General features: G+C 37.0%; 3 protein-coding genes across 3 annotated transcripts in view; 2 read left to right on the top strand and 1 right to left on the bottom strand.

The window, feature by feature from the left end:
- The first annotated feature begins 1,259 nt into the window (after positions 1–1,259).
- On the top strand, positions 1,260–3,552 carry irx7 (iroquois homeobox 7). Its single transcript, XM_014979693.2, has 2 exons — positions 1,260–1,490; positions 2,616–3,552. Exons 1-2 carry the CDS (start codon positions 1,260–1,262, stop codon positions 3,351–3,353), a joined length of 969 nt encoding a protein of 322 aa, XP_014835179.2. The 3' UTR covers positions 3,354–3,552.
- A 1,758-nt stretch (positions 3,553–5,310) lies between these two features.
- cd40 (CD40 molecule, TNF receptor superfamily member 5) lies at positions 5,311–11,151 on the bottom strand. The gene is made up of 9 exons (XM_014979814.2): positions 11,011–11,151; positions 10,397–10,478; positions 9,198–9,317; positions 8,973–9,116; positions 8,775–8,868; positions 7,740–7,798; positions 7,046–7,138; positions 6,928–6,959; positions 5,311–5,832 (listed from the first exon to the last, which is right to left on the bottom strand). The coding sequence occupies exons 1-9, from the start codon at positions 11,047–11,049 to the stop codon at positions 5,554–5,556; spliced, it is 942 nt and encodes a 313-aa protein (XP_014835300.2). The 5' UTR covers positions 11,050–11,151; the 3' UTR covers positions 5,311–5,553.
- Positions 11,152–16,018: 4,867 nt separating this feature from the next.
- The window catches only part of LOC106913037 (uncharacterized), a 37,896-nt gene continuing 27,485 nt past the window's right edge, over positions 16,019–26,429 (top strand). Inside the window, exons 1-8 of the mRNA XM_014979803.2 lie at positions 16,019–16,211; positions 16,828–16,935; positions 17,657–17,743; positions 18,417–18,590; positions 18,658–18,815; positions 20,012–20,200; positions 20,397–21,039; positions 22,437–22,599. Coding sequence (XP_014835289.2) covers positions 16,065–16,211; positions 16,828–16,935; positions 17,657–17,743; positions 18,417–18,590; positions 18,658–18,815; positions 20,012–20,200; positions 20,397–21,039; positions 22,437–22,599 — 1,669 coding nt within the window. The 5' untranslated portion in view covers positions 16,019–16,064. The remainder of the gene's footprint in view (positions 16,212–16,827; positions 16,936–17,656; positions 17,744–18,416; positions 18,591–18,657; positions 18,816–20,011; positions 20,201–20,396; positions 21,040–22,436; positions 22,600–26,429) is intronic.

The following is a 26,429-nucleotide window of genomic DNA, read 5'->3' as shown; positions in this document are numbered from 1 at the left end:
ATAACATCACGGTGTTTATGGATGTATTTTAATCAATATTTTGAATTAAAAGTTCGCAAAAGAAATTAAAAAAAATATTCTGTGGATGAACTTACAGTCCATCCGCATAAATTCTAATATATATATATATATATATATATATATATATATATATATATATATATATATATATATATATATATATATATATATATATATATATATATGTATATATATATATATATATATATATATATATATATGTATGTATGTATGTATTAGAATTTTGCTTTTCACAAATGTTCCCGGTCAAAAACAATGCAGAAGATTTCTTTTAAGATTTAATGCTCTCCTTATTGTTCGAGGAGAAACAATAAGACGAGTAATCTGTTTTCTTATCTCTGACGCACACTCACGCTTTGCATCTGCTATTTCACAATTATCATATACATTAGTCAACACCTGTTTACCCAAACCTTGTTTTAATTAGGACAATCTAAGCGCCATCCTCATGCAGAAGGAGCAGACTGTTGTGGTTCGCGCATGGATTTTACGCACAGAGGAAGCTATATTAGCAAACCCCTTTCTTAATGCAATACGTGCATTTTTGTGACACTTCACTGTGCTAAAGCGCAGTCTTATTAGTTGTTTTGCGCAAGTGCGATGCCTTTGCGCTGTTTAATCAAAATCCCAGAAGGAGAATGCGTGGGCGCTGAAAGTGTCACAGCAGAGACTGGCAGGGGGTTGCTAACCGAATTGGAGACATTTTTCTTAAGTGTTCGTCGATCAGTGCGAGACATGAGATGTGTTAAAATCCTCATAAAACATCAAACGGTCTGGGAAGCGAATTAAGCACTTAGAATAGACATGACCTGCAAATAGTGGGGACTCTGTGCGTAAACTCATACTAGAGGGAATGTTAAATGTATTTTTTTTAAACTAACGCATCATTTTATGAGTTATGCAATATCTTCTGTTTTCACATTCATACAAAAGTGTTGCACTTAAATTGGAAGGGCGACTCCCCTGCAGAAAACTGTCGATAAGAAGAGCTAAAAGGGACAGCGGAGAGCTTTGATGGGATTTGCTGCCAGTGAAAGCCTGGAAACTGGAGGTCTTTTGAACGGAGTTGTCAGTCAATACCAGTGGGACCTGCAACCCCCCCCCCCTCTCCCCTCCTCTTTGCTCACACACAGGGGCAGCTGGTTGTGAATATAAATAGACCGGTAGGCTGGAGTCCCACACAGACTTTTTAAGGAACAGTTGGGGAAACAGGAAAGATGCCCGCGTCGCCAGCTGGATTTGGAAACTTCTTCTTGGAGAGGAACCTCGTAATGCCGGCTGGATATCAGATCCCGGTGCTGGGGTGTCCATCGGGTGTACAGCAGCAGCAGCAGCAACAACAGGCTCAGCATCTGGCAGCTATGGCAGCTGGAGTTCCCATAACATACTCAGGACTGCAGGGATACAACTTTCTCCCTTATCCACACCACAGGCACATCGCGCACATGGTGAGTTCAACTTTCATAAGATATTCTTATAAGACTTCTCGTTTTTCTTTAAATGCACAAAGAAATGTTGTTCCAATCGCAACCCATGCGTGCCCTCTGAATAAACAGTTGTTGACCTGTTGCCAAGCTCATCACTTTATATATGGGAAGCAATTAGTGCAAAAAGTCAGTACTTTTTCCAACTGGTATGATGATGAAATAATGCAAAAATCAGTTGTTTTGTTGTTTTTTTAAGTTGGGATTATGTAGAATCATCAAAACCATCATAAGAAGGACATGTAATGTCGAGTAGTGGGGCTGGAATACCAGCAAAAAAGGTTATCAGATGGTAAGCTTTGTTTTTAGGAAGATTCTAGTAAAGAAATTTTATTAAAAATCACTTTCTAAAAAGTTGGGATGCTGCAAAACTCCAACCAAAACACCTAATTTAATCCAATGACTGCCACTTTAAACCCAACCTTCTGACCAGCAAATTACAATTGTTGATTTCATTGAAATACTCTTTTTATGTCATGCACTGGTCAATGAAAGAATGTGGAAATAAAACAAGGAGTCATTTGGCCATTAAACTCAGGTGTTCAGTATGCGATGTTAAGAAGCTATTCGGTTTATTAATAAATTTATTTTACTTTTGTTGCTCTGAAGAAAATGATCAAAATAATGCCATGAGGTACAGGGTTCTGCTCAACGTGATGCTGTCCTGATAACCATTTTACATGATCATATTTCTCACTAATTGCTTAATGTACATTAGTCTGTAAGCTCGGTGTTTTGTGGAGCAGATGTGGGAAAGCAGTGGAGGAAACGTTTGATGTTTTGTTCACAAGTAACAACAGAAAAGTTAATAATCTGCTCAATTCATGTAAAAATAATTACACATAAAATCTGTCTCCTGGCTCAGATACAAGCAGCTAAAATGATAAAATTAGCATTTTAGCTGCTTTATGAGGAATTCTAATAGTATGTGAACACTGGGTGTATTTTTAAACCTGGTTTGTGTAAAGTCAAGTGGTCTTAAGGCGCCCATCCCAACAGGAGAAGAAATCCTGCTTTCTCTTTTTGGCTGACTCTGGTTTCTTCCATGTTCTTTAGCTTGTTCTCATGTTCCGTCTTTCTGTCTTCCAGAGCGGTGGCTTTGACCTGAAGGCCGCCTCTTCATATCATCACGCCCTCCTGGCCCGCGGTGGGGTCCTCTACCCTCCCTACCGTCCGGGCGCTGCAGAGGAGCTTGGCAGGGTTGCCAAGGTGGCGACACGTGAGAGCACCGGCGCACTGAAGGCCTGGCTGAACGAGCACCTGAAGAACCCATACCCGACCAAGGGCGAGAAAATCATGCTGGCCATCATCACTAAGATGAGTCTGACGCAGGTCTCCACCTGGTTCGCCAATGCCAGGCGGCGCCTGAAGAAGGAGAACAGGGTCAGCTGGGCATCCAAAAGCAAATCGGATGAGGAGGACGAGGAGCAGGAGGGGGAGAGTGACGAGGAGGAAGGTCCCCTGCAGAAGTGCAACTTGGAGGAGCGAGATGATGAGGCAGAGCATCATAATGAGCAGGAAGCCGCAGATGAGCCTGAGCCGGAGCGCTCTGCAGCTGCAGAGGAGCGCTTGGAGGTGCAGGAAGCTGGATCAGAGAAGAAACCTGGAAACGCCGATTCTGACCACACATCATCCGCTCCAGAAAGCAAAGAGAACATTGTCAGTCAGAAACCCAAAATCTGGTCTTTGGCAGAAACCGCCACCTCAGAGGTCTCAAAGAAACCTGTGGATGGTTTTTACCACCCTGCTGGGAAGCTGTGGGCGGACTGGGCTTCACGAAGCGGACTCTTTGTTCCAGCTTACTACACCACTCATGAAATAGTCTGAGCTGATCAGAAGACAGTTAAAAAAAACAAAATTTTGCACTTTAAACCTTAAAACCTCACAGACTTCCTGAAGTTTGTTATGGTTTAAGAATCTGTTGGGAGACCAAAGACTAAGGATGTTCTGTCACTGTAAATAAATGTAGATGTATTTTTCCACCTGGATGATGTAAATTATATTTCCTTTGTCTAACCATAAAGAAGTATTTTGTTAAAATAAACTTTGGCTTATTCTAAAATTAAAGTGTCTTCATTTGTTCTGACAAGAACGTTAAGATAAATAAAATAAAATAGTTTATAAATAAAAGCATAATTTAAAATAAGTGTTTCACTGAGACATCAATATCCATTTTATTATACCTTTAGTCTGATACAAGAAACAATAGTCAGAAAATCATTAACATCTTCATTTTTCTTTGTTTTTTGTATCATAATTTATATATTAGGCATTTATGAGAATGTTTTCATCACAGGATTGTTTGAAAAAAAGTCAACAAAAAAAACATGGTTCACTTAAACCACACATTTACCACTTTTATAAACTATTTCAGAAAATTTCCTTTCATACTTTTTGCATTTTTACTCATGTTATGTAATGATTAAGTATATTTTGCACAATTAATGATATTTAAAATCAGGAAACTGATTTAACAGTATTAGTATTACATTATTAGACTGATAAAATATATACATATATGTGCTGTTTTAATTAGAATGAATTTCCATCTGTGTATTCAAGTCAAAATTAAGTTTATATATATATATATAATGTTTTTTATTTTTGGGTAAATATAGTAAAGCAATTGATGCACTGAGCCAAAATGTAGCTATGGATACAGTTTCACAATAAGCACAGGGATTCATTGAAGTTGTTCTAGAAAATGATTTAAAAAATGTTTCATGACTCTATTAAAGACACATTTTAAAGATAATCAAAATTTAGATCACATTTAAATTCCAAAAAACATTATTTTAGAATGGCCTACAGACTCTAACGGGTTCACTTTGAAGCATCAAAGTCTTCATATCTGAACTTGAAGCAATAGAAGTTCCCACAGAAGACAAAGACTTTGAATAAGAGAGTTCTGCTGTGGTACACAGGTGTTAGGAGTAGATTCTTGATTGGACGTAGATCTGAGGGATTTGGAGACAAAATGAACATTTCAAAGTTTTTCTGATCATCAAACCATTTCTGAACCAGTTGTGGCAGTGTGGGTTAATTTACAAAAAAGAATATACAATTACCCTAAAACGGTCTGATTCAGTTCATACGTCAGTGGTCATAATGTTAAGCCGGATTGGTGTTTCCGTAGCGCTTCATATAAAGCTGCAGCTCTGTCCCCGACTAATAGCAACGCACTTGCGCCACTTTGAGGATAAAAGAGGTAACTGCAAGAGAAATAACTCCCCTCACCTAAGCGCTCATATCAAATCGGAATGTATTTAGGTTGGATGGCCTCCTTGCCAATACCCTAATCTTTAGCTTCCACTAAACCTTCACTTCAGATTTAAGTCAGGATTCTGTCTTCACTCATTCAAAAACAACTCAGAAAAACATCCTTCATATTTGATTGTCTCATTTCTTTATGTTGTAATAAACATAATTTTTTGCTCTAGTTTATCTGGTGGTTTAATTTTTCCTGTTAGAATTGCAGCTAATAATGTTATCAAGACAACCAGATATCAATAAAAATAACAATACATAATTCTGCAAGTAACAATAATGGAGAATAGTTTCTTACAGGATGAGCATAGATGTATTATTTGTTAGTTCATAGCTCAGTCTAATTACTACTACCTATAGTTAATTTGATAAACTTATATTACACCAACAAATTTGCTGAACTGAGACTCAAAGTAGTTGTTGCCAAACTGTTTCCTTAGTTACCCCTACATTTTTAAGGTAAAATATCTCTGCTGAAACTATTTGTATCTAGTTTGGGTGAAGTACACACGTCCTCTAAAAACATGAATAAAATTTAATGCAGTTTTTACTATAATAACACAGTGCTTCAGTACACCAAAAACATGAACAATACCATTAAAGTGTTTCATTGCAACAAGTATAACATCTAAGTACAACAGCAAATGATTCAACTTTATGTACATCGATTCAGGAAAATTTACAGGCACATTAGGGTCAATAAATACAGCTTTATCTTCCAGAAAGTCCGTTATGACACAACCGATTCTCCCCAGTTACATCATGAACTGAAGCCGACGGTAGAGGAGCTCGATACTTGTGATTCCTGACGGGGGAGACAGGCCATTTTTCCTTCCTCCTCCACAGAACACACAATTTTTCCGTTCTCACTTCTTCCGTGCTCCCCAGCGGAACCGAAGGACATTGCGGAAAAGCTTCTTGCGTCTTCCTGAGAAGGGATGCTTCTGTCTTCGTTTTCCACTGGAGTCTGTGGTCCAGGAAACAGGGAGGTTTCTTCATTTGGCCCGTATGTTGTTGGTCCAATAACGTCAATAGACTCCTGTGAGAGGGCGAAAGAAAATCAAATAGATGTTTAAAAAAAAAATAGTACATTCAATCATTTACTGAATAAGAAACCTTTAAATCAACATCTGCTTAGAGCAAAAACTGTTGCTTTTATGTATTTAAAACCTCTGGTGGAAGTCTGAGCGTGAATCAAAGTTTGATTTTAATTTTAATAGCATTAAGATGTTTCGGTTTTCTTTTTGGTTAAAAATTATAGGCTATTCACAGGTTCACGCTTTAACTGGTCCAATGCTGTATGCCTAATTGTTTTCTAATTAAAGACAAAAAACAAGTACAGGTTTAATTACATATGGTTTAATTTAAAGAGACACTTTTTGTATCTAAAGGTAAAACAATTTTCTACATTGAAGCAAAAACAACAAAGCCCTAAAAAATAAAAAAAAGTACACCAATAGTTTTAAACAATAGCAAATTTTGCTGGACAATAAATTGTCCTAGTAATTATTGCGATAAACTGAAATATTATTATTTTGAAATAATTTTCAAGTAACATATTGACAACGGCATAATAATACAAGTATATAATCAAATAATAATCAAAGACCAACAAATTTGAATTTTGTAAAGAACTTAACACTGGAACTGGAAATGTAGTCACATTTTTCGATTTTTCAGTGTGAGATTATGCTACTGCATTAAAAATATATTATTTCATTAAGGTTTATATATCTGGAAAGAGTTTTACAGAGTTAAGGTTTAATACCTACTTTATACTGTGAGTCGCATCGATATTTGGTCAATTTATACATATGTAATTATGGAGTTTACTGATTTATCAACAGCTTTAATATGCTTGACAACATCTCTAATGTTGCTTTATGATGCTCCTCCGATATTATAAAAGTCACTTGTTATTTTCTCTTTATATTTTATGCTGGATGTGTTATTGTTGGGTATTAGTGGCTCCCACTCTAGTTTATAAACATTATATTTAGAAAACACAATATTTCCATTACTTAACGTACATCTAATTATTTTTTTAAATAAAACAGACAAAGCAGTCAGCTACCACCTAAATGTATACACATATTTATTCAAACAAGCAATTTGAAATAAAACTTATATTTACCAATTTTTTCTCCTTCTCTGGATTCGATTTACCTAGAATGAAAAGAGACAAAAAAACATTTTAAGTGTTTGATCAACACTATTAACAGCACGATGTGAACTTTCAGAGTGAAGCTTACGTTGGCAATACAGAAACACTCCAAATACACAACATGCAGCTAGAAAGATTCCCATCACAGTGCCAACTATGATATGGACCCGGCTGTTCTTTACTGTAAGAGAAGCAGACAGGAAAAAGCAACAATTAGATACTGACAGATAAAGTCATATCTAACAACGTCAGTCATCTTACTTATTTACATTTTTAATATAGGAAGTTAAAAGGCTTGTTTTCCATTTCATAAAAGAATACGTACAGTGGAACCCTTGTATTCGAGGGGTTTATGGACTGCAGCTGAAATTTGCAACTACATGACAAAATATACCTTAATATTTATTATCCATTAAGCCAATCAATGCAAAGGAAAACGCAAGGCACTCCTGGATTGGATGGTTTGCAAATACAAACCATTTAACCAAGATATTTCAGCCTCCCAAGGTGCATTTTATTTTGAAAAACCCCTGAATCCTGAATGATGAACAGGCAGAGGTATTTTTTAACTTTTCGTCTGTTCCACACATAGAAGTAATCTAAATAATACACTAGTAAAACACACTGCTGCTCCCAACCTCGGGATCACATTACTAACAGGTTTACAGGCCTGTGTCAGTGAGAAAGTTTCGTTCTGAGCAACTCGACACAATTTCTAACCACAGAGGCAACAGATAAATGTAAGGTAAGGGTGAGAAACCTCTGAGTCACACAAAACTCACCACATATGGTGTCGGATCGGTTGGTTCCAGCTACTTCAGTAGTATAATCCGACGGACACCTGGAAAGAGTTTTACAGGGTTATGGTTTAATTCCTACTTGATACTGTGAGTCACATCAATATCTGGCCAATTTGTGAAATCCTAACTCTTTGTATGCACAGTGATAACTCATGAACCATGAAGTTCAGTGTATACTATTGGGATTTTATGTAATAGAATGACACAAAGTAGTAAAATATTGCTTTATATTTCAAGCTGGATTTAGTTTTGTACTTCGACTACCACCTCTTTGCAACCCTGGCTGGATATTTAAGTTAATTGTTCTTGCTGGAAGGTGAACCTCATTCATTAGACTCAAGTCTTTACAGCTTCTAATGGGTTTTCTTCCAGGATAGCCAGATATTTATTATATTTTCCCCAATTCCTTCCAAATGATAGCATTCCAACAGCATTATGCTGCCACTACCACTGTGTCTCAGTGTTGTATCATAATACAATGCAGTGAAATTGAGAATACGACGTTAAATAGTTTTTAAGTAGCCCAGCATGTTGCTTTAGGACCTTGCAGCAACATACTGTGTTGCACGAAGTCCAAATAATTCAATTTCCAAATTTCTATGCCCCATAAAATGCATGTTGTAAGCTTTAAACAGTACTCATAATGGCATTTTTTAAACAAATGTTTTCTTTTTCTGGTCGTGTCATACTCTTTCAATTTTTAGATGTGCAATGATCAGTGATTGGAATGAAGTTTTATAACCTGAGTGCTTAAAACTTGTCCACAAATTTATATCCACAACTTTAGAGTAAAATAAAAGAGGAACCACTTATTTATCTACTTATATTTGATACATTAGCTCAAAATTGATACTAAATGATTAAATAATTAAACTAGTGAGTGAAAAAGAGAGATCACAGTAGTCACCACAGTCAAAATTCACAACATATACATCAGTAAATGAATTTTGTGACCCTCATTGAATTAGAAAAGTATTCTAAGTGTTGTTGTCTCAATTTGTGGGCATCAGCACTTACTTTGTGTGTTTAATGCAGCGGCCATACATGGAGGTTTCATTGGAAAATGTCCCCTCCACACATGGTTGGCACACTGTGTCATCTTTTTCATTCCCTGAAAGTCAAGGGTAATTATTTTTAAAAAACTGTGCCAAGAGGAAAAGAAAACTGTTAATTGTTGTATTAAAAAATTACGTAATTTAAACATTTCTGCCGCACCTGCAGACAGAACTCCTTCTCCTGGCCCACACTGCTTGTGCGGCACGCAGGTCAAACAACTTTCACTTGAGCAGTGAAACCCTTGTTCACACTTGCAGACAGTTTTCGTCTTACTGTCACCTTCTACAGTAAGCATGTTTTTATCTGAAAGAAAAAGGGCCACACTTTTAAAAGACATGTAGTGAAAGAAAATACAAATGTGTGTGAAATGTGCAAAGGTCTTACTTGGATCACAATATGGCTGGGCTTCACACTGTTTTTCAGTGGTGTGCGTCTCCTGATATTCACCCGGGCTGCATGGCTCACATGTTGGATTTTCACAGTCTTTCATCGTCATTTTTGTTCCTGCAAAACAAGTTATGGGACAGTGATTTATTTCCTTAACCACACATGAAAAAATCAACTTATTCTGAGAGGGAGGATCAGCATAACCTGTTCCTACCCAATAGTGACAAACAACTCCCAACATATCCTCTGCAAATTATTTTCTAGCATCCTTGCTCCTCCAGTGCATTATTCTGACTACATTAGCACAACAATGGGACCCACATCTGCTGTTATTGAGGTACTTGTGGTATTGGCTGGATTTAGTGCAACTCCATCACTGCTAACATGCAGCACACAGAGTAAATAGTGCTAATGATATACCAGTGCAAACATAACCCCAAAGTTTTCATACAGCAGGCTTCAAGTCTATCACAGCTATAATATTTCTTAAAATTTATCAAGGGTTTTCTGGCCATATGGTAGAGTCCTGCATGATTCTAAGCTTTTCCAGTGTGAACCCACCTAATTTAAAATAAATCTGTCATTAATATGGTCCTTGATGACAGACTGAGGAGATAATTCAACTTTGTCAACAAGATGCATTTAACAAAAATGTAGGATACTGATCCTTTATGGTTGCAGTTTTCCATCTTTGTTTTAATTACCTCAAAAAGGACAAAGAAAGAATGTCCAATGTGGGGTGAAGGTTTTTAGTATTTATGTTTTTAGTATGGCTTTGACTGCCATAAGACATGGGAACCAGATGGATGGTGGAGTAATGGATGGACCTTTTTTGTATTTTCTCTAAAGGTTGTTGTGTCATAGAACTTTGGAACCCCATACTGGACTACGCCTACCATGCAGAAGAAAAGAATACTGTCTCTTTCAGACATCTTTAAGGAGGAGTCTGAAACATTCAGAACCAAACCCCACAGGGAGGATGTGGAAACTCCCAAAGTCTGGGAAAGCGAAAGGGAAGGACTAGAGGAAAAGTAAATGAAAGCAAAAGTGAGGGCTTCTGCAGCTGGTGTAATGGCGTCATTGTGCCATCATGTCAGCAGAGCCTCTTCATATCTACTGTATTAATATCATATATGAACTCCAACCTATAGAACAACAAGGCGAGACGAAACGACGTTTCCAGACTTGTTACATACCTGGTCCACACTTCATGCAGCACTGTCCATTTTCGCCATACTGGGTGGTTGGGTCGCATAAGGGATCAGCGGCGCTCATGCCCTGCAAAGCAAAAAAAACAAAACAAAAAAAAAAAACACTCTGTAATTATTAAACTCGTGTCCTCATGTGATCTCTGGCGCAGTTTCTGTTGGTAATTGACTGTAGCTTCACTTCCTCAGTCCACACGGCTAGGGCCGGGGTGGAAAGTCCCAACAATTCAACCTATGCAAAGCTCCAGGGGCAGCAGCTGCAGGGTTTTTCTCTTGTTTTTCTTGCTGCCAATAACGTTATTTTACGTGTTAGGTTTCACTCACGGATCCCAGCGTCGAAAGTGAAACTAAAAGACCCTCCACCCCGCCCCTCCTCCTACAAGCAGCGCTTTCAGCGAGAATGGACACAAATCAGCCTAAATGACCAACATTAAAGTGATGCATTAGCGTTCACGTTAAATAATGATTTATAAACATCATAAAAGACTAGATCTGAAATAAAGTCGGAAAGAACGATGTTCTTCGTGCTGTCTTCGGTTTATAACCTTCCGCTTTTTCAACTACGCAATAAATGAATGAGCGTATTTATTATTATTACTCACCATAAGGACGCCGATAAGCAGCAACTGGAATCCAAACATATTGATAAAACCAGACGGAGTCTCTCACTCTGTAGCTCCTTCAGACCAACTGTGCAGATTTGCCTGTATGCTCCTGGTGTATAGTTACTAAGAAAGGGGGAGGAGCTGAAACTGGTTTTCCACGTGATTTTTTAATTCTTGACCGTTTCCTGTAAAAGCAAAAAGTATGACGTGGTTCCCCTCCTTCCATCCTAGTTTATCCTCACAGTTGTTTCTCAACCAAAACATGAAAAGTTTTGGGATCATTATGGAATATAATCCCCCCCCACCCCCCTTCAGTATCTAACTGGCTTTATTTTGCAAATATAAGGATAAAATAAATAATATTCACATATCAACTGCCTCATAAAATGAGTTGGATTATTCCAGTTTAATTTTAAATATTTATGCTTATATTTTAGTGGATTTTGTTCAGTTTCAGCTTCACTCTGTTACTCAACATGCAACATGTCATAACACGTACCTCCTCTTCCTCATATTTGTTCCCTTTGTGTAATTTGTCGTCAGCAAACATATTTCCAGGTGAATATTTTAAATGTCAGGGGGTATTGTGTTCTAAATATTATGAAATGCATTGCAGAAATGCTAAACCACTTGCAGTTAAATTAAAAAAAAGAATCTTGGTTGTTTGCTTGTTTTAAACTGAATCTACGGATAACAGTAAGGAAAGTAATAGGAAAGAACTGATGGCATGATCCACATGCCATCAGTTCTCAAGAAATACAGCATGAGTTTGTTTTAGTGTCCTCAAACAATCAGTGTTGATTGTAAGAACAAAGGGATTCCCCAAAAACTTTTTATTAGGGGGATTTCCCCATCTCTAACTGCTGTGGAGGATTCCCCTGAGTCGCTCTAAATACACTTCCCTACAAACTCTGATCATTTTACCAAGCCATTTTACCAGCTCGGCTGAGAGTCTGAGTTTACCTTACTTTTCTTGTAGTGCTACGTAATGTAGTGGGAGGAAGCATTTTTTCAGGATATGGAAATTCCTAGTTCTACTCTGGCTGTATAGAAATAGACGTCATTGTACAAAAATCATGTGAGGAACAGCAACACAAGCAGAAGTGTAATTTTTTAGGAGATATTACAATGTTGTTGTTGTTTTTTTTTTTTAACAAAAATTACAGTAAGTGAGGAGATAAAATCCCCTTCTTTCTTTGTTTCTTTTTTTTTATTGTTTCTTTCTTCCTGCATTTCTGCATTTCTTTATCATTGTTTCCTGAAAATGTCTCCCAGCTTGGACAGCGTCTCTGAGGAGAACCTCAGCTTTTACCCAAAAGATGTTTCTTATGGTAAATAAGTTTCTACTTTGCTTTTAAGCAAAGCCGTGAACAAATTAGAACTGTAAAGGGCATATGCAGCAAAAATGCAAACCATCATATTCAGTGTCTTGTACTCCTTGATCTCACTAAATACAGTGATGTGCAGAGGTGTGTAGTAAATGTTACTCAATTACATTAACTTGAGTAACTTTTTGGGGAAAATGTTTAGTTTTAGGAGCAGTTTTACCATACTTATCTTTTTCCTGCAAAGAGCATACTTTATCTGTATAACATATAGATTAATCAATAACACTTTATTTGAAGGGGGTTGAATAAGACTGTCATGACACCGTCATAAACATGACATAACACCTGTCATGAACATGAATAAGCCTTCATGAATATTTATGACTGTTGTCATAAAGCGTCAGTCGGTAAATTATGACACTTTTAATACAAAGTTGACATTATTGAAAATGTCTTTGTTATGACAACTTGACATTAACCAAGAAATCATTACTGTTTAAACTTTACCTTTAATAACATAAAGTTACCTGATTTTTAAAGTATAATCAGTGATACTTTTATAACAAATTTATATTAGTAATGATTTCTTGGTTAATGTCAAGTTGTCGTAACAAAGACATTTTGAATAATGTCAACTTTGTATTAAAAGTGTCATAATTTACCGAATGACGCTTTATGACAACAGTCATAAATATTCATGAAGGCTTATTCATGTTCATGACAGGTGTTATGTCATGTTCATGAAAGTGTCATGTCAGTCTTATTCAACCCCCTTCATATAAAATGTTACCGATTAATCTAACACTATGAGCATTATTTTCATTTGAAAAATGTTTCTTCTGCCTGAATCTGTTATTTTGTAATAACGTTATTTGTATTAATTTTAGTCTTTAAAATACCAGAATTTGTACATGATTGTACATTTTTGTCTGTCTGATGACATAATTATTAAATATTAAATCAGATAATCCAATCAGTTACTCAGTACTCGAATAGCCTTTATATAAAATACATTTTTACTCTTGAGTAATTTCTTGGACAGTTATTTTTTACTTTTACTTGAGGAAAAATATGTTGAAGTAGTGCAGCACATATGAGAGTATAGGTTTTAGATACAGTTACATTTGTGGGCTGCCTTGAGTATTCTCAGGTAGCGTCATAAAAATCTAACTTTTTTTAATCGGACTGTCATGAAAACAAAGCCAGTGGCTACTTCGCTCATAAACATTGTATCAGGACTTTTCATTTTGATGATGCTGACATTTCCGTTACCATAAATACTTGAATTCCATTTTCGCTAAGTGAAACACTTTTTCCAGTAACCAACTAGATTTTGCAGTATGCACTAATTATTTTGAGAAACAAATTGGCTGTTTTTCTAATGTTAATAGTGATGTGAGAAATGCACCATAGTGACTGAAAAACTGAAAACATGAATAAAAGGCATTTAAATATGGGTTTTTCATAACTTGCTGGCTGTAGTCCTGTGAAAAGAGGCAACTAGACCAAAAACCATCACATATTCAGGAGATTCTGATCACCTGCAATCTACTGATTTACTAGTGGAAACAATACATAAAATAATGGAAAATTTTGAAAAACAGGAAAAAGCATTTCTCTGTCTTTCAAACTCACAGAACAGCCAAAGAAAAATTTCAAAGACACATACTGGAGTTTTGTGTTTTTAAAGACTTAAATAAATGAAAAATATTTCAAAAACCAAAAAAACAATAGAGTAAAGAAATATTTGTAGCGAATACTCAACAATCCACTGGTGCATCACAAACCTCAGGAATACTTTACAATAAGAACTTGAGTTATTTGAGGTCACCAGGGTTGAAAATTCAAAGCAAAAGTTATTTTATTTCCAGGATAAAGTTTGCTTTTCTCACAAAAATAAAGATGAACCACTATGCTGTAAGCACACTGTCCACATATTACATCAGTATATGTTTCTCATCACAGCTTGATGTTACATCATCTTAGGCCTGGACATTAATGTAGGCTTGTTAATAATTAGGTTAACCCTTTCAAAGAAAGCAACCCCTTCAGCTCCTTACTTTCTCGTTTCCCTCTTTCTCTGTTTATTCTGTTCTAATTAGTGTCATATTCCTGCTTGTCTTCTTGCTGATGCTGTTTGATTTAAGTCTGCTCAAATTACAATAGGTATTGTTTTTCCTATGGCTTTATTGGAAAAAAACCCCCAAAAAACTCTACAGCCAATTCAATAATAATTGCTAATATTGTTTACACAGTTGATTTAAAGTTATGCAATAAAAACATTAAATTAGCGACAAGCAAGCAATCTTTCTCTGTTTTGACCATCACATATTTTCCTGCCAAAACAAATCACTTACTGTTAACCAGCCCACTTGCTAAGTAGGTTGACTTTATAAATAACTTCAGAGGCGGAGACAGTCTGTGATGTCACCTCTGATTGGCTCATTTTCTGTTTCAAGTCTCTGCTGCTGCAGGCTTAGTTGGTGGCAGCAGCATACTGACGTGTTGCTAAATAACATCAGGAATCTCTAAGCTTAAAAGTGGGGCTGGTGGGCTGATATTATATATGATATTAGCCACACAATCTCTGTAATGTTTTTCACTGTAGAATTTCAAATCACAGACTGTTTCAGTACAATGTAACACACACTGATCAATCATACAGAGTGAAAAAAAAAGTACAGAATCAATAGAAAGAAATTGAAATAAATAGGTAATGCCCTCCATACATTACCTGGACATTGTTCTCTTTTGGACTCTTTTTATAATTAGAGTAACTAGGCAGTATTTTTATTTTAAGGGTATTTTGGAGTAACAGCAGCTGATGGACAGATCCATCGGGACTTGCCCCAGCTGAATACAAAAGCACACCAGTGTTTAGAAATTTGTAGTGAAATGATTTTTGATCATTCAACTTCAAAATTATGTGCTACTTAATAGGTCAACCGTATAAAATTCGAATGAGTAACATTGAAGTTTGTAGTTGCAAAATGACAAAATGAAAGTGAGAAGTCTGAGGCGTATTAGTACTTTTTTCTGAATTTTGCAGGTGCACTATTTTAAAACAAGTATCATTCTTAAATCATGTCTAAACTATGACCCCAAATCCCAGAGGAGTTCAAAATAAAACTTATTTAGGTTTAAGATTTACATTTATTCTTAGATTTAAAGAGGAGCAGCAGAAGCAAATAAAGTGGATTAGCAGTGCTTGTAAACAACTGATGGTGTCACCCAGTAACATAGTATTTGGAATATTGTCTCTGCTGGCCAGAAATTAAGCTGTTAGCATGAATATCACAGCAGTCTTCAGAAAGAGGCCTCTTCAGATTTGTTGCAAAACTAACTGCTATTGGATATCCTTCCTATTGGACACTTGGATTATATGATTATTCTCTTCGGAATAAATAAAGTTAATTTCTACTATAATCTTTTTTTTAAGTTATGAAGTTTAATCTAAAGTAGTGTCCAGACTCCCAACTTTGTACAAAAAGGCTCATTGAGAATAGAAAGACATTGTCATGCAAGTGAAGACATGTCAGCTGAAATCTCTGCAGCTATGCACAGAAAGCCTCTGCTCTGTAGGTGTGGCTGACCAGGCAGAGCCTTTCAAAAGCAAACGAAAAAATGTAACCTGAGCTGAAAGAGGGCGGTCGCAACAAGAGAACCACAAATCAGTGCCGTTTTCCTCTCGCCTATTAAGACAGATGTCTGTCGGGTTATTGCATGACAATCAAAACAAAGCCAAGCACTGCGCCTGTGAAGCAGCACCGTGATCTGTTGCATGGACATTTGTCTGCTATGCCTGGTTTAGGATCAAAGAAGAGAGACTATGTGTCCAGACCGGACAGATCCATCGGCGACTTGCCCCAGGTAAGACTCACAGTTTACAGTGGAAGGCTGTAATGACTACACCTCTACTTACAGTAACTACCAGGTCATTTACCATGATATTAACATCTGTGTCTGTTCTTCTGCTAGTATGAACCAACATCCTGACTTTATCTCTGTTCCACAGAAGGCAGCCCTCTCACTTTCATTCACGTCACATCAGCACAGAGAGCTTTGGTAGAGTTTATGGGGCTCTTTCAAGCATCTCTCACTTCCTCAATTCAACTACTTCCCTAAAATTAGTACTTTCCCACAATAGAACAGTTTATTTACTAAGAAATGTGTCACATGAGGACATTTTTGGGGACAATTCCTTGTAAACCATGTTTTTTGACTGGTTATTCTTGTTGCATCATGATGATTTTCCACTGAATAGTGACTCAAACATGACCAAATATGAAAAGTGCAATTTTGTGTGCTCCCATCAGTCACAATGAGCTTCTGTGTTTGCAACCTTTTGTTTACATAAAAATCGTAATTAGTCATGAAAGTTTCAAAATAATGTAGAAATCACCAAATTTTGCTCATACGCCTTCCGGAAAAATATCCATATCTTGTGTTTTTAATCAAACTTCTAATCTCTGTGTATTTATTTCAGCTGAGCAATGAAATGCAGCTTAGCATCATGAACAGGGTGAAAAATGGAGAGATATCCATCGATGACGCTCTGAACCAGGCAAGAAAGGAAAGAGAGCAGCTCCTCCAGGTGGGTTTCCAGTCCGATCACAAACAGAAAGCAGATGGTTGCCATTAGAGTGCAGTAACAATGAATTAAAAGTGTCTCTTCCCTCCCTCAAGGATGAATAATATTTCAGGTTAGGTCTCAATATGCTGGAGAAAAGCAGATTACAATGACACCCAAAGAAGGGGTTAGAGAACAAACAACGCACTGAAAAGAAACTGAGCATGAGAAGCAATCACGTAAAGAGGAAAAAGTACAGGTTTTATTATTATACTGCAACTACATATGTTCATAAAAATCAGCTATTGCAATTCTTGGAAGACTAAGATATGTGCCTGGGTTACATTTGCCCTGATTGCGTTTAGGTTGCCAAAAATACCTGCAGATTTATTCATAGCTTTATTTTTAAGCTTTAGATTTTCATGATTAGCATTCAGTCACACTTCTTTGCATCTTTTGATGCAAAAGAGCATCAAAAGTTACCTTCTGAATGTCTCAGTTACAAAGTCCAAGCTAAAGAAAACTTGCTTTTGTTTATTCCAAGCTTTTAACATTGTATTTGCTAGTATGCTGCTCAGCCTGCTGAGTCAGTTTGAAAGCACGTCTTTTTCTGAACAGTTTCCTGTAACCCAACTTATTTTTACATTTGGATTAAGGAGTGTTATGTGTGTCCTAAGAGGAAACAATGAATAGTTTATACCTGAAACATTGTCTTTTAAAAGTGACTTCTTAATTGCTGTTACAGGAACAGCCTGAGAGAAGTACAACACAGCAGTATAACTTCAGCGTTCATAAACATGGCCGCTACAGGTGGCAGAAGCGGGTTCTACAGGTGAGTTTGAGCAGCTGTTGGTCTACTTGCTGAAGGACAGCAGGGCCATTAACACTCCGAAGAGCCACATGGTTTGCAAGTTTAAGCTAAAGCATTTTGCAAAGGTTTTTCTATCTCCTGAACTTTACCACACTGTCGTTTTACGAACACAAACTGGAGCGCAGATGCATATTTTTGAAATCATAGACTAACCCAACATGACTTTTGAAAAATGTTTTACAAATAAAAATCCAAATTGAGCAAGGTGCTTTTATCACTGACCCCTATCTCAGTTGTTTTTGTTAATTACAATTTTAATTCAAAAATACTTTATTTATCCCAAAAGAAAATTAAATACTGGTATATCATCTAAGCATCCTCAAATAATTGTTAGGATGGTGATGATGTGGGCAGGGAGGACCTCCAGTAGCAGTCAGCGTTGCAGCAAATCTGCAGAAACCTCTGACTGCAGACTGTTGCTGTATTCCTGTCACTAAATCCTAACAAGTCAATTTCTGGCTGGCAGAGACATTATTTCACAGTAACTTGACCTGGATACACAGTCAGCCACTTGCAAGCACTGCTTATCCACCTCATTTGCTTTTGCTGCTCCTCTCTAAATCTTTGTCTGTTTTTTCCATGGGACTTTTTTCCAGTCTCATATCCACTAACTTCCAACCTTGTGTGAATCTAGATTGATTTCAAGACCAAACTGCTATGCAGTATAGAGAGAGGAATCGTCAAGCGTCAGCTGCCTTTCTCCATTGTCAAGAGCTGTGATGATGGGGATGGTTCCAGGTTCTCCATTTCTTTTAAAGGACACCACGACTATGAACTGGAGGCTACATCGCTGGAGGACAAACACAAGGTAAAAATCATCATACAAATGAATGCATTGAGACTTTTCATGCTTACAGCATTCTTTTGTCGTGTAGATGATGCAGCTTGTGAATCAGATCATTCATGGAAACATATACAGCGGTTCTGAAAGTGAGAACTCAGAATCGCAGCAGGAGCCTCAAGCATCACAGAGCCTTAAAGAAGGCGTATTGTTACTGCACAGAGGAGGACTGGCATCATTCAAATGGGTGAAGTACGAATGCATCCTTCTTATTTCAACTTTACAGTTTAAAGAACAAAATTTTATAAAAATGCAATTTTTTATAAAACAGAGAAATTTAAGAAATCTTGACCACAGACTCGTGCAGGCCCTGATGTCAACTCCCTGAATTTGAGAGACATATTTACTATCCATTCAAGAATAGTTACTATAACTGGATCTTAACTGTTTTCCCTCTTGGCTCCTTTCTCCGTTTAGTACATGAATAATGCCACAATGATATAAAATAATTCCAGTCTGCTCAACATTCTGCAGCTGTTCTTCTAGTTAAGATGCCCTAAAGCAGAATTACCCAACTTCAGTCCTTGAGAGCTGCACCCTCCAGCTTTTTAGTGTTGTTTAGTCCTATCTGTCTGGTTTTTTAGACCAAACTGAGACAACTGGGTGCAGAAATCCCCATTATTGTGTCTCCCTTTAATTTTTTCTGCTTTGCAATTGTGTTGCCGACTATAAAAAAAAAAAATACAATAAAACTGATCACTGAGGAGATGTTAGTGAAATCATTGTGGGTCTCTTCATTCTGAGTCTTGCCTGCATTGAGAACAAATAAATGCTTTTCAAAGTTTATCATTAAAATATGATGCATATTCATGCTTTGTTTTGTTCTGTGCATCGACTCAATGCTTGAATGGGTTCATAGTGACCTGGTGACGTTGTTGTGTAGAGCTGTGTATCATCTGCATATAAGGTTACTTATCTTGTTTGTTACAGTCAGAGTGATAGTCATGTAAGCAGAACATATGCATTCACAAAATGCCTCTTTTAAAAGGAGACAATAACAAAAATAAAAAGGTTAAGACAACACAGACAGTGCTATTTTTCACCTGGATAAATTTTATTCCATTTACAAAACCAAAGTTATTCAATGATAGATTTTTTTTTAAAATTCTTCAGGGCCAAGACAGGGTCAGTTTGGCAGTTATTACATGTTGCATTAAATTTGCAACATGTAATAACTGCATGTTATTAGATCACAGCAGAGAAATATATGACTCAAACCTCACAACTACAGTGTAAAACAATGAGGATGTTAATGTGGGTTACCTACACAAACACTGTGCAGCAGTTCCGACAAGGTCATAAAACTTGTGGGTTGTATAGATTTACAACTTACAGTTAAGATGGTTGCTTCACCTTTCACCACATATTTCCCCTTTACTTTGTTTCAGATACAAAGCTCAGCTCCACCCAGGGGAGCTGACACTCGTCTCATTCAGGCAGCGAAGCAACATAGATGGCGACGTGACATCCTCAGTTCCTCTTTCCACTGTGATTCACTTATCAGACGGTGACACCAGTGTACAGAAACCATATGGCTATGACACATTTGTTCTTATCACCCACAGAAATGAGTATCAGTAAGTAAGAATGTGCTAACTCTGTTCATTTCAGTCTGACATTTTAATACCAAACTTTGAGGTTGTTTTGCACATTGCAGTTATTGTCCAGCCTGGTTTGATTTGAAGTGTAATAAATATGATGTCTTTAGAGTTACTTATCAGAGTGTTTCAGTTAAACAGGGAAGTTGGGTGAAGTTTTATTGATCTGTTGCAGGTTTAAAGTCCCTGCACAAGAGGAAGCAGTTTCTCCTGGTGCTGTGCAGAAGGAGCGCGATGCCTGGGTCAAAGCCATCCACAAACTGTGTTCACATTGGAAAAGGAAGTCCAGATCTGAACAGATGTTTGCAGAATCAAAGAGCTTACAGCATATCAGCATACCTGAAGACGTTGACGACAGTGACACAGATCTTGAGCACAGTGGTGGACTTGCTGCTGAAGATTTTGTTCCAGAGGACGATAAAAATTCAGATTCCACATCCGGAGAAAGAGAGTGCTCATTGCCTGAGGAAGAAGGTCCGAGTTCTCCCTCAGCTGACACAAAGCCAGTCCCAAAACCCCGCATTGGCAAGGTTGCCGTTCAAGTTACTGCTGGATCAGACAATTTGAGTCCCCTCCTGTCTCCAACCTCTCCTTACGCGTCTGTCTCAAAATTACCCTTGTCCCCCCCACTCTCACCCAGCCATGCTGGCCTCATGTCCTTCCCTTCAGGCCCGGAGTCTCAAAAACCAGCCTCGCCAGATGTGAAAGAACCTCCACCCCAGTTCATCCCACCTCCACCACCTCTGCCTATTAAACAAAATACTCTTAAAAAATCCCGGACGAAGGCCTTTCACTGGGACCTCATTGGGCATGAGAAGGTAGCCATCTTTTTTACTTGACATTCTTTCACCAGAAGATACTGAATAAATAACATTTTGATATCATTATATTGCAAAATTAGATATTATCAGTTACGATTACCTCATATTTTCCTCACTACACTATTTCTTATTTATCATCACAAAGTTTCCACTCTTCCTAAACTTTCTTATCTCAGCCTGTAAGTTCTACAATTACACCTATAAAATTTGAATATCATTAAAAAAATGTTTTTATTTGTTTTCACGCATTCATTGTAATTGTTACATAGAGTGAAATATTTCAAGCACATATTTCTTTGAAAGTTGAAGATCGTTGCTTATACATAATGAAGAGTCAAAATTCATAATGAAAATACCAAAATAAGATCAACAGAGAGGATAATTTCAACTGACACATCAGGGTTCTGAGAAGTATGTTCATTTCCATGCTCCCACTAATTGATCTTGCACCTTTTGCATGAATGACTGAGTCAGTGAAATGTAGCATGTGATACTGCTGAGGTGTAATGGAAGATAACTGCCTGCAGGTCATGTGCATTGCTACATCTGGAGTCTCTCATCTTTCTCTTGACCAGCTGGACACTCTGAAATTTATCTCTGAATTTACTTGGTCACTGAACCAACTTTTGGTACCTTGGGCTGTGTGGGCTGGTAACTCAGCATCTCCATGAAGTTTGTAAGCAGCAGGAAGAAGTAATTGCTCTAAAATTTAACTGGTAGACAGCTGAGTTGACTGTGGACTTCATAAAACCCAGCAGAAGACATGTCACACCAAACATAATTGACTATATAAACTTCACACTGGTCTTCAAGCATCATGGATTCTGTGCTTTTCTATTCCTCATCCTGACTCTGAGACATTGATTTCTAAATTAAATGCAAACTTTGCTTTGTAAAACTGAGCAGCTGTTCAGCTCTTTTCTCCTTAGTCCATATATAATACGTTATCTAGGATGCGTTGACTCAAGCCTGAGTCTAGTCCTTAAGCTCCCCAAAATTCTTCAAAGGGTTGGGATTAGAGATGGTCAGACATGTTCACAATAATTTAATCTCTCGAGACCTACGCAATTTTTCTGTATGCTCCAATCACGTAAAATGTCAAAGGTGAAGCATAAATGTTCTGTTCTGTTAGCAAAAGTAACTATTGGTGATGTTTGGGGCAACTTTCCCCCCACCAATGATTCTACAAAAGCTCTATTTATTTGCATCAGATTCCTCCCACCCCCACTGAATAAATTGACTCAAATAAATGGTGCATTTTTCCGCCTGCATTTATCCTATTAAAATGAAAGAATATTTTTAACAGACTGCTTCTTACTTTGCCAGAGGCACTAATAAATGAGCAGAGTGTATGTGTTTTGTTCCACCGGATTATAATATTTTTCTTCCAACAGATTGCAAAGACATTTTGGGTTCAGGAAAAGACCAAGAAGCCTGACATCAACACATCACGTTTGTACGAGCAGTTCGCTGTCAAAGATGTGGGATCGTTTGGCACAACGGACTCAAGTAGTTCGCAGCACATCATGCTCAACCAGAAGATTGCGCACAACTTCAGTGAGTAACTCCTCTCTGATTGCATTTCTGAGTTTATTTTTAATAGCATTTGCAGCAGCATGGCGAATATTAACACCTTATTAGGAAGATCAGCATTTTTCATTTCCTGTTGCTGCAAAACCAATTCTTCCGGATTAAGTCTAATAAAAAAAAAAAGCTTATTTCCATGGGTAGTAATAGGCTACCTCTTCCCACCCAGTAGATGGCAGCACCACGCAAACAGTAACAATAATTCCTGCAGGAAAGCAACAGATGGCTCACAAATTTTGGAGGTGAATTGAGGACCAGTGGGAAATAAAAACAGGTTAACTGGAAATTCTGCAAATCCTGACTTTCTCATTGAAGACTGGGACATTTTGGCTGCGAAGCGAACAGATTGTTGTTCTTTATGCTTGCCAGCAGGGGACAGTGTTGTACCAATCTTTAGGGTCATGCTTGCCCCTGAAGGAGAGCCACAGTTGATTGTAAGATATTCTATCTCGCATCTAATGGCTTTTCACTTTTGATTACCCGAGACTTGTACATTTCAAGACCTCACCCGAGGGAGAGCATTTCCAAAACTTCCCCTCAGAGGTCCTGCTTGTAGCTCAGTCCCAGCTGGTAAGACGTACAGATGTGACAGTGGCCGGCTGCTAAATGGAATCAGCGCAAATGTGCAGACTGGCAACATAATTCGAGTTCACATGTTCATAAAATATAAATAGGAGGATGTCTAAGAGACAGCAGCATGCAGAACACACTGATAGTACTCCCAGACTTGTTAACTTTTGGTTGTGTCAGGAACTGAGCGATGACAGCCTGCAGGCAACCTGGGGCCATGCATCCTTCTGCTTCCAGCTTTTTGAAAAAAATTGACATTTGATAAACAAGGGAGTAAGCCTGGCTTGATGTTCCTCTTTCCTTTGTTCCTCTTTGCATCTGCACAGAAAGTCACATCTTTGCTTTGAAGCATAACGAACCCTCGCAAAAGTTAGCTTACAGCACTGAAAATCTCAGTAAACTGGATGTGTTACAGTACTTTCAGAGTCGTTCATTTAGGAAAGCAACACATGAATACAGTAATACCACACATTGAGCTGTTAATGTTTGAAAAGCATTCTATAGTCACAGTAAATTAAAAATGCAGAAATATTAATACATGACTAAGGTATCCTTTACATCTGAAATGAAAAGTATAATGTTATCAGAGAAAGCTTAAATAGAGTAAAACAGAAATATCCTTTATTGTCCTTAAGTGGGGGAATTAAAGTGTACCAGTAGCAAAGTGACAGGCAAATGGAAGCAAACATATTTAGAAAAAGAGAAATATATCAAAACAAAAAATAAAAGCTAGAGACTGTCCAGTAGGAGCAAATTTACAACACAAGGAAATGATACTGCACACTTAATAAAAATAGCACACTCAGATTAAAAGAAGTGTGCAACTGAGTAAGATAAAAATGCTAATTTATGCAGGGAAAACATACAATTTACAAGAAATAAAAAACTGCAAGTAACAGCAGGGATGTAAACACTTATTGTGTTTGTTGGGATGAATAATTATAAATATACTGAGTGCAATAGTTGTGTGTTCTTACAAAGGATTTATAGTCCATGATTTTCCCCATTTGTTGCACCAAGTTCAATATGTTTTATTGGGATTTTGTGTTAGTAACATGATAAAACATAAAAAAAAATAAAAAAAACACTTTCATGTGGTATACATACATTTGACATTGTAGGATATAATTATTACCAGGAATTCATTTTTCCTCCTCTCTGTAAGTCCTTGCAGTCTCCACATACACAGTCCCTGGTTCTGCTGCATCTTCATCTCCCAGAAACCTGGCTAAGTTTGCGCTGTTCATGCAGTTTAGGTTTCAGTCTTTCACACTTTCTTTATCTGATTCCATCACACTTGGGAAACTTGAATGCAAGTTTTTCTGTTTTTGTTTTACACTTACAGAAACACCCTGGCTAACAATGTGACTCTATCTTGATCAGATAGTCTTACAAGTATACAATTAATAATTAACAAAAAAATAGCGAGGTGATAATTAGTACAAGTATGTAGCGTCTCAACCCTGCTGCTCTCAAAGTGACGTTAAAAGACAACAGAGTGTGAAGATAAAGAGGTGGAAGTCTTACAGTGCCTGTGGATCAAAGCATTCTTATCTCCTGAATTGTTTCCACAAATTTTCTGATCATTATCAGAAACCTTAATGTATTTCATTGGTATTTTAAGCAACAGAGACAAAGTAGGGCATAACAAAAATGAAAAAAAAGACATTGCTTTTTTTTATTTCTCTTAAATGAATTTCTGAAAAGCTCATTTTGTACTTCCATTCTGACCTTTCATTGTAAGAACAGCTGCAACTCCTTTAAGTTGTGTTTCTACCAGCATTGCACATGTTGATGTTGCAATTAACCCATTATTCTTTAAATATCTCAGTGGTATGTAGATATGCACTTCAACTCGACTATTGTAAATCAGTGAGAGCAGTGTTCAGCAGTGCAGCGTAAGTTTTCTGTGAATCAAAAAGAGTTCAATTTTGGTCTCATCTGACCACAACACCTTTTTCTACTAATTTACTTTGTCCCCTGCATGACTTGACCAATAGTCTTGAATCTTGGCAGCTTCTCTGATTCATACTTTCATTGGTCATGTCCTAGGTTTGAAGTTCCTCCATATTCTCTGTACTTCCTGTCATCGGACTGAGCCGAGCTCCATGAAGTATTTACAAATGAGATAACTTCTGAGGGCAACTGGCAGAAAGTGAAAGAGAAAAAAAGGCAAAATTGTCAAAAGGACAGAACATAATGCTCACATGCCTAAATTTGCAGCCTTTAATCACAAAAAGAAAATATAACAGGAAAAGATTTTTTGTCCTTTGTCCAAAGAATACATTCATTCAATCGTGAAATGTTCTTTTTAAAAAGAAATAGTGAATTACATATTCTCATCTCTATACTAACATTACCCAACTGAGCTCCAAGAATGAATAAGTATCGTTTTAGCACTTTTTGCCTTTGGTACAGTAAACTTACATTCTTCTCTTACACTGTATTTAGTGTTCTGTAGGACAAAATATTTTAACCACTCTCTGGCAAGGTCTTTGATTTTACATAAAACATTATTTGGATTATTTATAATAGATCTTGCTTGAAGGAAAATACTTTTAAGTCTAAATCGGGCAGGAGTTTGAATAATTTTGAGCTTTACTGTATTGCATTAGCCTATCACATTAATTCTCTTTAAAGTTTATGACTAAAATGTGACCAAATCTAAACAAATAATCACTTCAAGAAAACATTGAATTATGGGATTTCTAAGCGGCTTGATCTCAACTGTCTTCACAGGCCAACATGAACACCAGTTGGAACAAAGTATCCAGAAAAAAAAAAAAACTACGATGACGTGCAGATTAATAGCATTCAATGCTCATCAGCAGCAAAAAGCTTTTTAACACAATGTTTATGTGAATTGATTTATGAAATTACACTTAATCTCAGCTAAAAAAAAACTAAATAAAAAAATTTAAAAATGCAGCAAAAAGCATCTGCTTGTTTTGTTTTGGAAGGGCGGCTCCTGCTTTGACTCGACTGAATCTTTTATAGGTTTATTATCTTAGCAGCTCATGTAGGTTAAGTCCTGATTAATAGCGGCGCTCTTGTTTGTAATTACTTTTAATTGGACTTGGAGGCAAGAAGACCTTTATACCTCAAAGCAGAATATTACCACATGTCTGTCTGTTTTGATTTTCATTCCGTTGGTCTTAGTAATGTTACATAGACGAAAATGTTCAGAGTTCTTCTTCTACCACATTAATATCCAGGTACGAAAGGTTATA

Source organism: Poecilia mexicana, unplaced genomic scaffold, assembly GCF_051168715.1.
Source record: "Poecilia mexicana isolate PSO_F unplaced genomic scaffold, ASM5116871v1 scaffold_7, whole genome shotgun sequence".
Taxonomy (NCBI): Eukaryota; Metazoa; Chordata; class Actinopteri; order Cyprinodontiformes; family Poeciliidae; genus Poecilia; species Poecilia mexicana.
Note: the sequence above shows the minus strand (reverse complement) of the source record. Positions and strands in the feature narration are given on the sequence as shown.

Bases quoted from the DNA above. Each gene is read 5' to 3' on its own strand.
- irx7 (XM_014979693.2), top strand. From the start codon at position 1,260: ATGCCCGCGTCGCCAGCTGGATTTGGAAACTTCTTCTTGGAGAGGAAC. The intron at 1,491-2,615 runs GTGAGTTCAACT...TCTGTCTTCCAG, and splicing joins ACAGGCACATCGCGCACATG to AGCGGTGGCTTTGACCTGAA.
- cd40 (XM_014979814.2), bottom strand. From the start codon at position 11,049: ATGTTTGGATTCCAGTTGCTGCTTATCGGCGTCCTTATG. The intron at 10,479-11,010 runs GTGAGTAATAAT...TTTGCTTTGCAG, and splicing joins TGCTTATCGGCGTCCTTATG to GGCATGAGCGCCGCTGATCC. The intron at 6,960-7,045 runs GTAAGCTTCACT...TTTTCATTCTAG, and splicing joins AGTGTTTCTGTATTGCCAAC to GTAAATCGAATCCAGAGAAG.